General features: G+C 33.5%; 1 protein-coding gene across 1 annotated transcript; it reads left to right on the top strand.

The window, feature by feature from the left end:
• Positions 1-1,740: 1,740 nt before the first annotated feature.
• Positions 1,741-10,068, top strand: LOC126695796 (glutamate receptor 2.8-like). The gene is made up of 5 exons (XM_050392611.1): positions 1,741-2,008; positions 6,688-8,024; positions 8,190-8,502; positions 8,894-9,300; positions 9,427-10,068. Exons 1-5 carry the CDS (start codon positions 1,741-1,743, stop codon positions 10,066-10,068), a joined length of 2,967 nt encoding a protein of 988 aa, XP_050248568.1.
• Positions 10,069-15,488: the final 5,420 nt, after the last annotated feature.

Here is a 15,488-nt window from a genome sequence, read left to right as displayed (position 1 = left end):
CTCTATATTCTTTACACGTGTAATATATTTCATGTCAATAAAATGTTATTTATATTTGATTCATAAACTCTTTTTTTTTTTTTAGGTATAATTAAAAATATATATCATCTTAATTTTTTTTAACATTTTATAAATAAAATAGCAGTTATTAATTTCGGATTATCTTGAAGTTTGGTAAGTACAGAAAGTATATGAAAAAACAATTCTAATGATAGATTTTTCAAAATTTCCATCAAATAATTTTTTTGACAAAGCTTAGAAACCAGCTATACATCTCCAACTCCAATGATCACTCGTCATGGTGATAAGGTTGATTAAAATAAAATAAAAATTCTGAATCTCATGTGGAATATGTCAATGACAGAGAAATGGTGATAAAATTGATTAAGATAAAATAAAAATTCTGAATCTTGTGTGAAGTGTTGTCATCAATGACACAGTAGTTTTTGTTTTTATTTATTTATTATATATTATTTAATTGACTTAATAGTTAACTCTTATTGACTCACTAGTTTATATCTCATGAAAAGATGGGACCTGGCTGCATGGAATGCCCCCTGATCAGTTTATTATCCACCATTCTAAATTTACATTTTTTATTATTATTTATTTATAGAGAAATGCCTTTCTATATTTACGATATTCAAAGCAAGGTATCTTACGCTGACCTACACATACGACCTTGAATATTTTATTTGGTCAAGGTAAACATAGATGAAGAGATTTTTTCTTTTTTTTTTAGTTGATAATTTGGTAGTTACCATGGAGATGGGGGAATTTGTCGTAGAAGTCAGAAGATGAAGGGAGCTTATAAGTTATAATTTTGCAGATTGCTCAACAGGTACGTCCCAATACTTTAATGAGGAGCAGGACACATGAGCTAACAAATATTCCATGCCATCCCATGGCCCATGGGATCAGCTTTGGCTGCCACTTGGCGATTGTTATTTATTTTAAAAAATAATAATAAAATTTTAATTTATGACATCCATTTTGTAATAATAATTTTCTATTATTAGGCCAAAACACTTTGATTTTAGTGTATGTGAGGTTTGAACTGAAGTATTACCCGTCACAAAAAAAATAGTTCAAAATCTATTTCTTAGTTACGGAAATAGCTCCAGTTACATTTATTCACTTAACGTATTATTGGAACATTGTCTTAATCACTTTAAATCTTTATAATTGAACCTGGATTTCCGGTTGATGTTTCAAGAGAGCTTGGAAGAATTTCTATGCTTGTGTACAAACCACCGCTCTCCAACAGTCTTGAAAAACATGTCCTAAGTTTGCTTTTATATCTTAGCTTGAAAATGACAAAACCGTAGTGCATGCGGCCGAAGAAACATAATTGAAAATTTGTTTTTGCATGAATCTCGATGGATCGAGTTAAATGGATTTTTTTTTATGCTTGAATTCTGACTTGTCTTGAACTTGAAACAGAACAGATCACACCTAAGAAACACTATGGTTCCTAAAGTTTGGTTACATATGGTCATGGTAATACTTGTTGCACATAAATTGTTTTACATAGTTTTACACACTGTCCATAAAACTCTGAAACCATGACTTGACAATCAGTGTAAAATAAACACAATCCATAATTTATTAGTTGGTGTTTTACTTTTCAAAGATATATAATTTATTTGGTTTGTCCTACGTTTAACTATACCTGATGACATTGTCCTATAAATAAGAGTAATAAGATGATGAATTTTACAAGATATTCAAAACATAATCATGAAGATCCCTACCAGAATTGCTTTTTCATTTCTGTTCTGCTTCATTATTCTTTCTAAAAGTAATTTCTTGGCCAAAGCACAAAACACGACAATCTCAGTTAACGTGGGTGTGATTCTTGACTTCGATACATGGACTGGGAAGATGGGTCTGAGTTGCATCAACATGGCCCTTGCAGACTTCTACGCCTACAATAGTTACTACAAAACTAGGCTATTTCTTAGCTTCAGAGACTCCAAAAGTGATGTTGTTGAAGCAGCTGCTGCAGGTAAATCTCCCTCTCCCTCTTATTCATCGTCATCTGAAGACTGTAGGTAAGGTCTCGTGTTAGATACCTTTCGGTTTTTATTTTTTTAATAACTCTCTGCAGTATTTTCTTCCTACTAGATTGGAACCCTTCGTAGTTGCAGCAATGGTGGGATTAAATGATTAATAATATGATGTACTTTGTTAAACTTTCACACCACTAGTACTAAACGAAAGACATTACAAAAAAATTTGAATTAATAATTCCTTTTGTTATTCTATGTAGTATCTAGTGTTTCGTAGATGATGGTTCAATTCACCATAGGTAGAGGCTTTTGGAAGCCAAAGATGAGGTTAGACCGAAATTAGAAAATTAGAATCTATGAAGAACGTACGGCATCTTTTTTTTTTTAATTAATTATTAATATTTTAAGTCTGAACATGCACTTGTTAATTTATTTATTTTTATAAGCATGCACTTGTTCATTGATTATTAAACATTATGGGATTGATATAGCTGTCATTTTGCTTTATTAAATTTGTCAAGAACTTTGTAATTCAATCGTTAGCATCTTATGGTATTTCCAACCTAAATAACATGGGTCCGAAACTTCCATTTTGTGACTATCGAAATATAAATAAATAATAAATTGTAATTACCCTCCTAGCTAAACTGCAAATTCTATTAAATTGATGTATAGGATAGTTAATGATAACCAATTAATTAAACTAGGTTGACGGGCTCCATGACATTAACAACAATTTAAAACTTTAGGATGTTAACTACAAGTTCTAAAACTGATAGACCACAATGATAGAGATACTAAAGTTGGGGAGAGTAAAAATGTTTTTGAACTATTCTTATTTAATGGCTTGAAGTAAACGTTTTTGAGTTTCACTATTCGTGTAAGGGATTTTAAGATAGAGGTAGCTGTCATTTTGAGTTTCACTATTCATTTTAATTATTAATAATATGGTAAAATCTCATATACTCATATCACAAGTAAAAGTTTTCCTTTAAACAAGTTTAGAGGAATTTTCCCTAACCTACTGTGTGACCATTTATAAGACCATCCATATATTTTATTTAAACAAATCTCATGATTTATTAAAAAAAATTATGTGACTAGAAGTATAGGTGAATAGTCTTTTCAACTATCACATATTGGGTTGGAGAAATATCCTTCCAAATTAGTTTAAAGATAAATTTTTTTTGTGTAAAATATCAATCAAAAAAAAGGGGAAAAAAAAAGCACCAAATAATTCTATAAATATTGCTAGACAACATGGTAGGATGCAAATAAATGTCCAAACTTTTAATTTTGATTCATCCAACCACCAAAATGTCGTGCAGAACACATAGTTATGATATTTAATTATTTGCATTTTTTTCTAGCAAAGAACCGTTTTTCTTTAGTAAAGGATTTGTTTTTGGTTTGTTAATAAAAAATAATTTCTTTTTATTGATTTCGTTTTGAAAGGGGTCATAGGCTACAGATTTGAGCTAGGTAGCCACTTTTAGGTTTAGGAGAAACTGATTTTTAATTTTATGGGGTAAATTTTTTGAACCAAAACTTTCAAATAATATATATTATATACTTATAAAAAAATTTCAAAGTCGTACTCTATTCATAGATCCACCACTATTTTTTGCAGTCACATGTAGTGATCCGTGATGATCTTTTATTATGGCCAGGGTGTCAAGATATTTTGTCATTACCAACCCCAACTCCAGCCATCACTCAACTGTATCCACCATCCCTTGTTTGAACTCCATCTCGCGACACCCACAACTAATATTTATAGAACTTTTGCAGCAACACATATATATGGGTTGAGTTTAAGTTGTATTTGGTATAATTCAAAGATATGTTATACTATTTAATAGCTTTTGATTGGATTAATAATTTATATATCTCACCATTAAATTATATATTCTCTATATTCTTAACGTGCAAAGTTTCGTGCCAATTGGATGCTATTTACTATTTGATCTATAAACCCAACTTCCAAGTACAATTTTAAAATAAAAAAAAAATTGAAAATTATATATTTTACCAATGACATAGTTATTGATCTCATATTATCTAGAAATTTGCAAACATGTGGAGTATAAGAAGATCTTATTTAATAGTGGATTAGTTAAAATTTGCTTTCAATAAAAAAATATTTAATGCTGTAACATAACTTAAAGTTATCCTAGTGTATCACATGGATCAAGTGTAAGCTTAACAATATGTATATAAGTTCTTGGACACCCCTCTTGCAAGTTGGTTTTCAAGAGTGAGTCTACCCATGAGTTCTTAGTATTTGGTATTAGAGACAACCACCACGTTGTGTAATCTAATATAACTCATTTAGTATATGAGATCAAATGAATTGCAGTTTTGTGGTCGGGTCATGAAGGGAGGTGACCTAGAAGTTAGATTAAATTGACTTACTAAGTCATTGAATAACTAATAGGTGAGTGGAGCCGCCAAAAAAATAGAAAGGGCTAAACCATTGGGTTAGTGTCGATAGAGTGGGTTGATGTGGACGTTGGCTGCAGAGCATAAGAACTAATCACAACCTACTACCTAAGATTTATTATGAAAGTGTTATTGATGTAGAACTTCTCTTATTCTAATCATTAAGCTAGACTCCACCACCAAAATATCTTACTTTTTCTTTTTCAACTTCAATTCTTTTGTTACGGGCAGCTACGGACAATTTCCTATGATTAAGCATGTGTGGCTTTGGTTGGGATGGGTTTGGAGTATTTTTCAACACAACTGGACCTCCACAAGTTGGAAAATCTTTAATTCAACCAAATTCATGGTAGTTCTAAAAACCAACCAATCATGTAATGTAGGGATCAGATTGTTGAGTTAGGAGTCATTTTGTCAAATCTAATAAAAAAATTAGTTTAATTTCAACCACCCTACTTGGCATCTACGTATTTAGCTTTTTGCCAATTTATATTTGCTAAAAGTGGGCTAAAGAATACTTGTAATTGAAAATGTAGCGTTTTAAAAAGCTCTACATAAAAAAAGTAATCTAAAAGCTAAATGAAAGTTTAAAAACCTAACCCATCAACCTTTGCAAAACCATCCCAAGATGTCAGCATATTGATCTAGTTGATGGGTCGAAAGTACACCCTTACCTAACACATTCAAACTTTTATTGGACCATATGCTCCAACCTCATTTGTTGGTTGTACTCCTGGTGAGTACCGACTATTGTTGTCAGCGCTTTACTTTCTTCTTAACAATAAATTATATGCTTTAGGATGTGAAATTTTCGGTATTTTTACGAATGTTTCTAACTAGCTTCATATATTATTCCATTAAATTAATAGTTAAACTTTTCAATTGGTTACCAAGACCTCTATAGTCCTAGGAATGGTAATGAGGCGAGATAGGGTGGGATCATGGTTGCCCCATCTCCATCCCATCTTCTTTTTGGGGCCCGAACCCATGCGAGGAGTAGTGAGGCAAGTTAGTTTTGGGGCAGATTGAAAATGTTTTATTAATTCTAATGAGACGATTTAGACATTGATAAGATAAAGATGAAAAATACATGAAAATGATTACTATGAGAGTACATAGAAAGAAGTAAAGACAAGTGTTTTGAGAATATTAATAGAACATGTATAATATTATAGGGCAAAATTTAAGTATAATTCCTTGGGTGTGGTTCTTTAGATTCCCCAATTACATCACTACATGTGTCAATTAATCCTCATCCTCCTTCTCCTTCCATCACCACCTCCTTTGCAAGCTCTTCCATACCACTGCCGACATCATCTTCCTTGCTGACGAGTTCCCAAGCAATACAAGATCTTGAGGTTACCATCCACCATGTCGAGTCACCAACGCTAGAGTTGAAGAAGATGTTTTCGATGAACCTCCTCTCATTCTTTTGTCCTCCCATGGCGGAGGCATCACTGACCCACCACTAGCATGGACTAATCTCTCTCCTTCATTGCTCACCAACTCCTCTTCTCCTCCTCTAACTTTGTCAAAATCTCTCACTTATAGGTTTCGCTTTTTATGGGTTGGATTGTCAATGGATTGATTTATCTATAGGTTTTGCTTCTTCTTATTTATTATTTTTATTTTTATTATTTTTATTTATTTATTTTTTTCCTTATGGATTGGATTTTTTAGGTGTTGGAAATTTTAGGATTTGTTCTTCAAAGGGATGCTGTAGAAATATTTGGCGAGGTAAAGGATGTTGTTGGTAGCGAGGTAGAGCTTAGAGTGGTTGTAAGGAAAGGAGGAGGAAGAGTGGACCTATGGAAGTTGAGGTTTGAGAGAGACAACAATGGCTGATTGGGTTTTTGTTTTTTAGACAAAAACTTTGTTAGCGAAAAAAAGGAGATTAACACCGTTTATGCTAACTTGGAGAAATTGCCCATATGTAGTGATGTAATTAGATACATACTCATATATGCATAAAAATCACATGTATAAATAAGTTAAACATATATTTCATAAAAATAATTTAAAAATATACTTCATAAAAATAATTTAAACATATATTAAATAAAATCCGCATTGGGCAAAGTGGGGTAGGGTGGGTCATAGTCTTCTTCGTTAACTATGCAAAAATGGATGATTACCAAAATTTTCATTTATTTCTCATTTGTTTCTAAGACTTTGCATTAGTTAGAGTTTGACTGGGCATTTACTTTCTCTCTTCTTCTTTTTTCAACAACAGGTGTAGACCTGATAAAAAATGTCGAAGTGCAAGCCATCATAGGGCCAGAAAGTTCTATGCAAGCCAAGTTTATCATCAATCTTGGGAAGAAAGCCCAAGTACCCATTATAGCATTGTCAGCAACAAGCCCTTCTCTTACTTCACTTCAAAGTCCATATTTTTTTCAAGTCACTCAAAATAGCTCCTTTCAAGTGAAAGCTATAAGTGCAATTGTTCAAGCCTTTGGATGGAGAGAAGTTGTGCCAATTTACATTGATAATGAGTATGGACAAGGTATGATACCCTTCTTGATTGATGCCTTGCAAGAAGTTGATGCCCGTGTCCCTTATCGAAGTGTCATTCCTCCATTGGCCTCAGATGACCAAATTGGTCAAGAACTTTATAAGTTGATGACAATGCAAACTAGAGTCTTCATTGTGCACATGCCAAGCGATGTTGGTTCTCAGCTTTTCACCAAGGCAAAAGAGATTGGAATGATGAGTGAAGGTTATGTTTGGATCATGACTAATGGGATGACCAATTCCATTCGCTCAATAGAATCTTCAATACATGATTCAATGCAAGGGGTGTTGGGTGTAAAGACTTATATTCCAAAAACAATTGAGCTTGAAAATTTTACACTTCGATGGAAAACAAAATTCCATCAAGACAATCCAAACATTTTGGATGTTGAATTGAATGTTAAGGGACTATGGGCATATGATGCTGCTTTAGCGCTAGCCAGGGCAGTTGAGAAGGCTGGGACTACAAATTTTGGCTTTGAAAGTACAACTGGTTCAAGCAACTTAACTGATCTTGCAACCTTGGGGGTCTCTCTAAATGGTCCAAAACTTCACCAAGCATTATCGAACACAAGATTTGTTGGCCTTGCTGGAGATTTTAATCTCCAAAATGGGCAACTACAATCATCAACTTTTCAGATAATTAATGTGAATGGTAATGGACAAAGAGGGGTTGCATTTTGGACTCCAAAAAATGGACTCGTAAGGGAATTCAATTCTACAAACACAAGCATGTATTCCATTTTAAGAAGAAACCTAGGACCAGTTATATGGCCAGGTGATTCAAGCTCTGTCCCCAAAGGTTGGGAGATTCCAACAAATGGGAAGAAGTTGAGAGTAGGAGTTCCAGTGAAGGATGGTTTTTTTGAATTTGTTCAGGTGGAACATGATGCTAGCACTAACACAACAAACGTCAAAGGGTATAGCATAGACATCTTCGAGGTTGTAATGAAAGCATTACCATATAATGTTGACTATGAGTTCATTCCTTTTGCAAAACCAAATGGTGAAAGCGCTGGTACATATAATGATATGGTGTACCAAGTATATCTTGGGGTTAGTAAAAATCCTTAGCTTACTATTTTTAATAACTAAGATTACATTTTGAACCTTTATATTTCTTAGTTTACATTTTCTTTCTAGATTTTGTTATATATCGATCTAAACAAGGGCTCACATATAGTACTAGAATTGATGGAAGTAAATATTTTACTTTGACAGAACTTCAATGCTCTGGCTGCAGATACAACTATCATTGCAAATAGGACTAACTATATTGACTTCACATTACCATACACGGAATCTGGAGTAACAATGGTAGTGCCAATCAAAGACAATGACAGGAATAATGCATGGGTGTTCTTGAAGCCATTAACTTGGGACCTTTGGATAACAAGTGGGATTTTCTTTGTCTTCATTGGCTTTGTGGTATGGGTTCTTGAACATCGAATAAATGAAGATTTTCGTGGGCCTCCATCACATGAGATTGGAACAAGCTTATGGTACCCCTTCTCAACCATGGTTTTTGCACAGGGTAAGTTCCTTTCATCATTTTCTCATTTATTAACATAGAAATGAATGATTCAAATACTCTATAGAAGGCATATGCAAAATGCACAATCTATAACAACTTGTGCACTACTTGGAGGCTTATAACAACTTTAGAAACTTAGAATTTTCATCCTTCAAAAATAATCAAGTGATGATAAACTAGTTGACAACTTGCTTACTAGTCTATAATACGAAAATTTCTTATGACATTTTCTAATATTATAGCCTAAGATTCCTTGAATTCAACATTATCATGCGTTAAAACAAGTAATAGACTAATAGTATACCTAGATGGTATCTCAAATATCGTATTAACTTGACATTTATGATGTAACTATTTAATTTTCTAAAGCCCATTTGAATTTAATTTGCAGAGGAGACCCTATTAAGCAATTTAGCAAGGTTTGTGGTCATCATATGGGTTTTTGTGGTGCTCATTCTCACTCAAAATTACACGGCGAGTTTGACATCACTCTTAACCGTCCAACAGTTGCAACCAACTGTTACTGATGTTGACCAACTTATTAAGAATGGGGAATATGTGGGCTACCAAGAAGGTTCTTATGTTTTGGGAATTCTAGAAGAAATGAATTTTGACCCAGCTAAGCTAAGGACATATAAATCTATAGAAGAATGTGATGAACTTTTATCAAAAGGAAGTGCAAATGGAGGTATAGCTGCTGCTTTTGATGACATCCCTTGTATGAATGTTTTACTATCGCAATATTGCTCCAAGTACACCATGGTTCAATCCATATATAAAATAGATGGGTTGGGTTTTGTAAGCTCGCTCTCTCTCTCTCTCTCTCTCTCTCTCTCTCTCTCTCTCTCTCTTATGTGTATGTGTTTGTGTTTATGTTAGTTTGTAGTTTTTTATGTAGATTTCTTTTATTTTAATGTCTTGTAGGTCTTCACAAAAGGGTCCCCTTTAGTATCTGATGTTTCTCGGGCAATATTAAATGTGACTGAAGGAGAGAAAATGAAAGAAATTGAAAAGGCATGGTTTGGGGACCAAAGTAATTGTCTAAGCTCCAATACCCAGGTTTCTTCTAGTTGTCTTAGCCTAGATAGCTTTTGGGGCCTATTCCTCATCGCAGGCATTGCTTCCTTATTCGCTCTCATCATCTCCTTCTCCACGTTCCTTTACAAGGAGAGGCGGCAAATCTGGATCAATTTTGATTCAAAAAACTCAATATGGAAAAGAATTTGTCATGCATTAAGAATCTTTGACAACAAAGACCTTAGCTCGCATACTTTTAGGAATAAACCATTGAAAGATAGTGGTGACATTGACAATGTTCAAGGTATAGGCACATGTGATGCCTCACCAAACACTTGCTGCCTAACAAGTCCAATAAGTTGTTCAGTCCACACAGAACCCAAATTTACCTTCTTAGAAGATTCAAGAACACCTTCTAGAGAATATTTCATTCCTAATCCACATGGTCAGACATTTCTATCGGCAGAAGATAATGAGCAAGTTGGTCACCCAAATCCATTTCAAGTGAGATGTCCAAGAACCCAAGAAATAGCTTTAGAAAAGTGTTAAAATAAATTTTTGTCTTGTAAAAAATGATATAGTTATCCATATGGTACTTTTTATTTAGGGATAGTATTTCTTGTATAGTACTAGTGGAGGACTAAAGGCATCACACATACACAAATTTATAAACAAGCTAGAGTTTGTTCATGGATTTTGTTTTTATTTTGGATAAATAAAATAAAATTTTAAGTTATAATGTCAACTCTATGACTACTATTCATTACTATATGGCCAAAACAAAAAAAAAATAATGGTTTCTTGTGGATGTAGGTATGATTCGGTAATTAAACCTCTACTCGAGAACAAAATATATTATTAGTTGAGTTAACTTTAATCCAATATTGAAAATTTTATTCTGGAAACTTTTTTTTACCTATATTTTAATTAATTAATTAATTAATTTACTAATTGTTACCTGAAAGTCCTAATCTAAGTGAATGAGCTATCTTACACATGATAAGATATTGATTCTAAAAAAAAGTACATGATATGATGTAAGGTTGAATTTATTCAACCATCTAATTGGCTTTATTCCGTGCCAAAGTTGCTTGTAATTCAGCATTTAGTAACCCTGTATTTAGGTGGGATTGTTGTAAGGGTAGTGAGTGAGATAGTGTGAAGATTGCTCAAGAGTGTGCAAGAAAACAGAGTGTCGCGGCTGGGACTTGCGGCTGGACTCGCGGCTTCAACCCGCCAGAAGATGCACACGTGCCAAGCATGCTGGAAGATGAACAGTCATGCTAGCTGGAGCACTACAGGACAAAACAGGACAACTGGCCATACGGTTAACTCACGACTGGAACTCGCGACTCAGTCAAGTCGCGAGGTCAAGCCGCGAGCCACCCCTGTTTTGGAAAAACCTGACGTTTCGCATTCCTCTTCACTTCAGTATAAATACCCTTTTAACCCACGATTGAAAGAGAGCTTCCAGAGAGAATTTTGAGAGAGAAACCCTAAAGAAAAACCAGATTGTTTCACCCACAATCTCTACCTTAGAGTCTCATCAAAATCCCTCACTCTCTTCCTCTCCATTGTCAAATCCTTGAGAGGCCTTTATACCAAACCTGGTTCTCACCATTATCATCCCTGTGAGACAGACGTTTGGAGTTCTGGGAAGCAGTTAGGAAGGAGCCAATATTCATTGGTTGATGCTACGGTGTAGTAGCGGAATCCGGAAAGATAGAAAAGAAAAAGGTTCGGCGCAACCTCGTTGGAGCAAGAAGCTTGGAGGGCTTAGGTGCATTGGGTAGATTAGGCTTGGAGGGTCTATTGCTGTCCTTGTATCCCAACTGTATTTTCTAGTGGATTGATTACCGCTTGGAGGGCGGCGGAGAGGTTTTTCGCCGAGGTCTTCGGTTTCCTCTTCGATAACATATCTGGTGTTATCGCTGTGTTTGCATCTTCCTTCCTCTCTATCTCTGCCTTTACATTATCTGCTGTGGTTTATTTTGTTGTGGCTTAGATAGTTGTTTAATCAATTCCATGTTATAGCATATGTTAAGTTTCCGCACACTAGTTGTTTAACATATTGCGTGTGTTGATTAAATTGGTTTTTGGGGGTCTAAACGTTCAACAGTGTTTTTGTACACGTTTTTGAACTTTCATATGATATGTTATTAGATTAGATTCCTCGAAAGAAAAAAAATAATAATAATAGAACTCAATTTCCAATATAACTTTTTTATTTCCTTTACACAGATTAACTTTGATTAAAAAAATATATATATATATGGAGTTGAGTTCCACTTATGGAAAAAGGGGTTAAAATTGAGGTTGTAAGGAAGAAGGAAAACATAGGGTCTTTTTTCCTAACAACGTGAAACCTCACCGATTCAAGACCCTTTGAACCCGTCCCTAATGAGAAAAAGAGAGGTTTTTTTATGGTGTTAAGGGGATATATTATGCACTTATCGTTTCCCTTTATTTACTTATATATATATATATATATATATATATATATACTTGGCTTGTTCTACCGCCTTATAATTGTTCTTACTTTCAAGTTATTTATTTTCAAGTTACGTACATTACTTTCTTTATAATATTACTGTGCTTCTGTCTCTTCCCTTCTACTGTGCATCCCCTTCCCCCTTTATGGTATCAGAGCCACTCTTTTCTGGCCGGTGATAGTGTTGTTGTGTCTTTGTTTCTTGTCCGTGTCTACCCGAACCTTTGGTACTCTGTTGTTGTGTTCCCTTCTTACCGTCGTTGGCGCCACCCTAGTCGTAAAGTGAATTCCTAGAACCAAACTGTAAGGCCCATTTTAGCCAAGAGAGGGCGTGTAGGGCATGAGAGGTATAAGGTTGGTTAGGGTATGTGTTACGAAATGCAACGGTTGTGAGAAAAACATGATAATTAAGTGTTGAACCTAGGATAGTATGGATAAGTTATGGAGATCCAGGACTGGTTGTCCTCCTGCTATCGTAAATGAAGAAGGTCACACTGTTGAAGAACATGAGATCCCTGATTTCCGGAAATGGAATATTCTTAAAGTTGATATTAAATCTGTTTATAAGACTAGTTTTGTTGAAACTACTTTCTATCCCATTTACAAAGTGAGAACTGTTGAACAAACATTTTCTATTTCCAGAGTTTGTGAAAAATGTTGCTTGTTTTCTAAAAGAAATATTAATGAGTTCATTGCTAAAAATCTCAGCTATTTGCATATTGGTATGGTTCAAGTTGCTATTAAACCACTCACTCAAAAGGGTATTAATGCTTCTGTTCTCATGTGTTTACGTGATGCTAGATTTAAAATTTTTAAAGATAGCATTCTTGGTATGATTACTGCTTCTTTGTATGATGGTCCTGTTTATTTTAACTGTTATCTTGATCTTACTCTTGCCTTGGATGATCCTAATATTGTTAAAGCCTTAACTTTAAACATTGCTTCATCTAGTTATATCATGGAAGAAGGTAGTAAGCCTTTTGCTTTGATTTACCGCATTTATTACAGATTGTTGGGTACTCAATTAAATCTTGGTGCTATAAATCACAGAGAACCTTTTGGTAAAACTATGTTAATTCAATGTTCAACTCCTGATGCCAAAATTCAAGTTCCAAAAATGATTCAATGGCAAGACCTTAAACTTCCCACTGAATGGTTGTTGGAACAAGAATCTCCTCTTGTTAAACCTGTTTTTGATGAACTTGATCTTACTCGTATTCAACAATATCTTGATGGTACTGTTAAAATAAGTTTTCAAAATAACCAACCATTAAGGATCAACGAAGGAAGACATTCCTTTGCTGGATCTAAAAATATTTCAAAAAGAGATCAAGATCTCAATGATTTTTTGCAAAAAGGTCTTGAAAAACCCACAGGTTTAAAGCTAAAAGGAGTTTCCAGTGGAAACTCACAAGTTAGCACTCCTTTCTATTCTACTAAAGCTGAATCTTCCTCTCCTCATGACAATGTTGCTATTGATGATGAAGAAGACTCTGTATCTGTCACTCCATCAGACTTTGATTCTCCTCCTATTGAAAATCCTCCTGTTTACCAAAATCAATTAAGAGTTTTGACTATTTTAAATGATGATTTTGAAATTGATTGGGATTCTTTGTACAATGAGTTTATGCTTTCAAAAAAGAGACCTAAAAGAAAATATTTCCAAAATAATTTTGCTCAGTCTGAAAAATACTGTGTTAAGAGAAAATGGTTGGAAAAAAATGAATCAATTGAAAAAACATATTTTGTTTTTTGATTTTCTTGAAAACCATTATGTTTCAAAAGATGAAGTTTCAAAACAACATTTAATTGTGATAAAAAAAAAATCAAATTTTGTTAAAATAGATAAAACCATTATTAGGTCTAGTCATCCTCCTCTTGAGCTAATTTTGATAACTACTAAGAAGGATGAAGTGACAAAAGAGGAAGTGAAGGCCTCTCTTTTCAAAATTGCTGATGATAAAAAACCTATTGTTAGTCTTATTGAACAAAACAATTTTACTAATGAATCTTTGCATGTTATTGGTCAACAGCTTGACCGTATTGAAGAAAAAATTATTGACAAAACTGCTTCTGTTGAAAAATCTGTTTCTGGAAAACATGTTTCTATCAAGACTGAGGAACCTTTGATTAGTTTACCCAGTCATGATAAAAATTTGAAGTTCAAAACCTCCCAATCTAAAACTCTTGAAATTGTTGAAAAAATGCTTTCTGATTTAAAAGTTAAAACTGAGGGTACTTCTTGAAGTACATCCTGCATTATTTTAAGAAATGGAAAAGAAATTGTTTCTGATGACAGTACAAATTCTGATATTGTATCTTCTGTTTCTGCAAAAAAGATTTTTTTTATGATGATTTACCAGAAATTAAAAGATTTGTTGGAAATTCCAAACCTATGTTTCTTACAAAAAATTGGTATTCAAAACCTACTCCTCCTGATATGTAGTTTGAAGAAAGACCTTTTCAAACTTAGTTTTCTGTTTCTGCTGATAAGATTTATGAATGGAATATTAATGGTTTGTCTAAACAAGAAATCATTAATAAAATGGGTCATATGTCTATGGTTGGAATTGCTTATGTTAATAACCATAATCTTGATCACCTTGAAATTGTTGACCTTCTTGCTACTGGTTTTTCTGGTACTCTTCACGGATGGTGGGATTCATGTCTCACAGAAGATTCCAGAGAATCTATTAAACATGCTATTAAAAAGAATGATGAAGGTTTGCCTATCTTTGATGAAAGTATTGGTCGAGGTATTCCTGATGGTGTTAATACCTTGATTTATACTATTATAAAAAATTTTGTTGGTACTTCATCTAATATTTCATCTCCAATCTCTGATTTGCTAAATAATTTGAGATGTCCTACTATGTCTGATTACAGATGGTACCAAGATGTTTTCCTTTCAGAGTTATGCATCGGAAAGACTGTTTCAAGCCTTATTGGAAAGAAAAGTTTATTGACAGTCTGCCTCCTATCTTTGCTCATAAGGTAAAACAAGAGTTAATTGGTAAAAATGATTCTATTGATTATGATAATTTGACTTATGGTGATATTTTAAGTACTATTAAAAAACTTGGCATTAATATGTGCAATGATGAAAAACTGTTAAAACACCAATTAAAAAATAAAAGAAAAGCTAAATATGAAATGGGTAATTTCTGTGAACAATATGGTTTGCCCCCTATTGCTCCTTCCAGGCAAAAAGGGAAAAAACATGATAAAAGTCACAAAAATTACAACCATAAAAAACATAAAAGGTACAGAACCAACTTTGTTAAACCTAATGATTTTTATGCTAAAAAGAAACATGTTAAACAAAGATCAAGTAAAGGTAAATGTTTCAATTGTGGAAAACCTGGACATTTTAGTAAAGATTGTAAACAAAAACCTGGTAGGTTAAAAAATAAATTTAACATGTTAAACATTGATGATAAAGAGCAAGAAGAATTATTCAGAATCCTTGAATCACACA

This window comes from Quercus robur, chromosome 2, assembly GCF_932294415.1.
Source record: "Quercus robur chromosome 2, dhQueRobu3.1, whole genome shotgun sequence".
In the NCBI taxonomy this organism is placed as follows: domain Eukaryota; kingdom Viridiplantae; phylum Streptophyta; class Magnoliopsida; order Fagales; family Fagaceae; genus Quercus; species Quercus robur.
The sequence above is the reverse complement of the archived record's forward strand: the minus strand, read 5'-3'. Positions and strand labels throughout refer to the sequence as shown.

Coding starts and splice junctions, on each gene's coding strand:
- LOC126695796 (XM_050392611.1), top strand. CDS start 1,741: ATGAAGATCCCTACCAGAATTGCTTTTTCATTTCTGTTCTGCTTCATT. Junction 8,025..8,189: donor TGTACCAAGTATATCTTGGG/GTTAGTAAAAAT, acceptor TTACTTTGACAG/AACTTCAATGCTCTGGCTGC. Junction 8,503..8,893: donor AACCATGGTTTTTGCACAGG/GTAAGTTCCTTT, acceptor TTTAATTTGCAG/AGGAGACCCTATTAAGCAAT.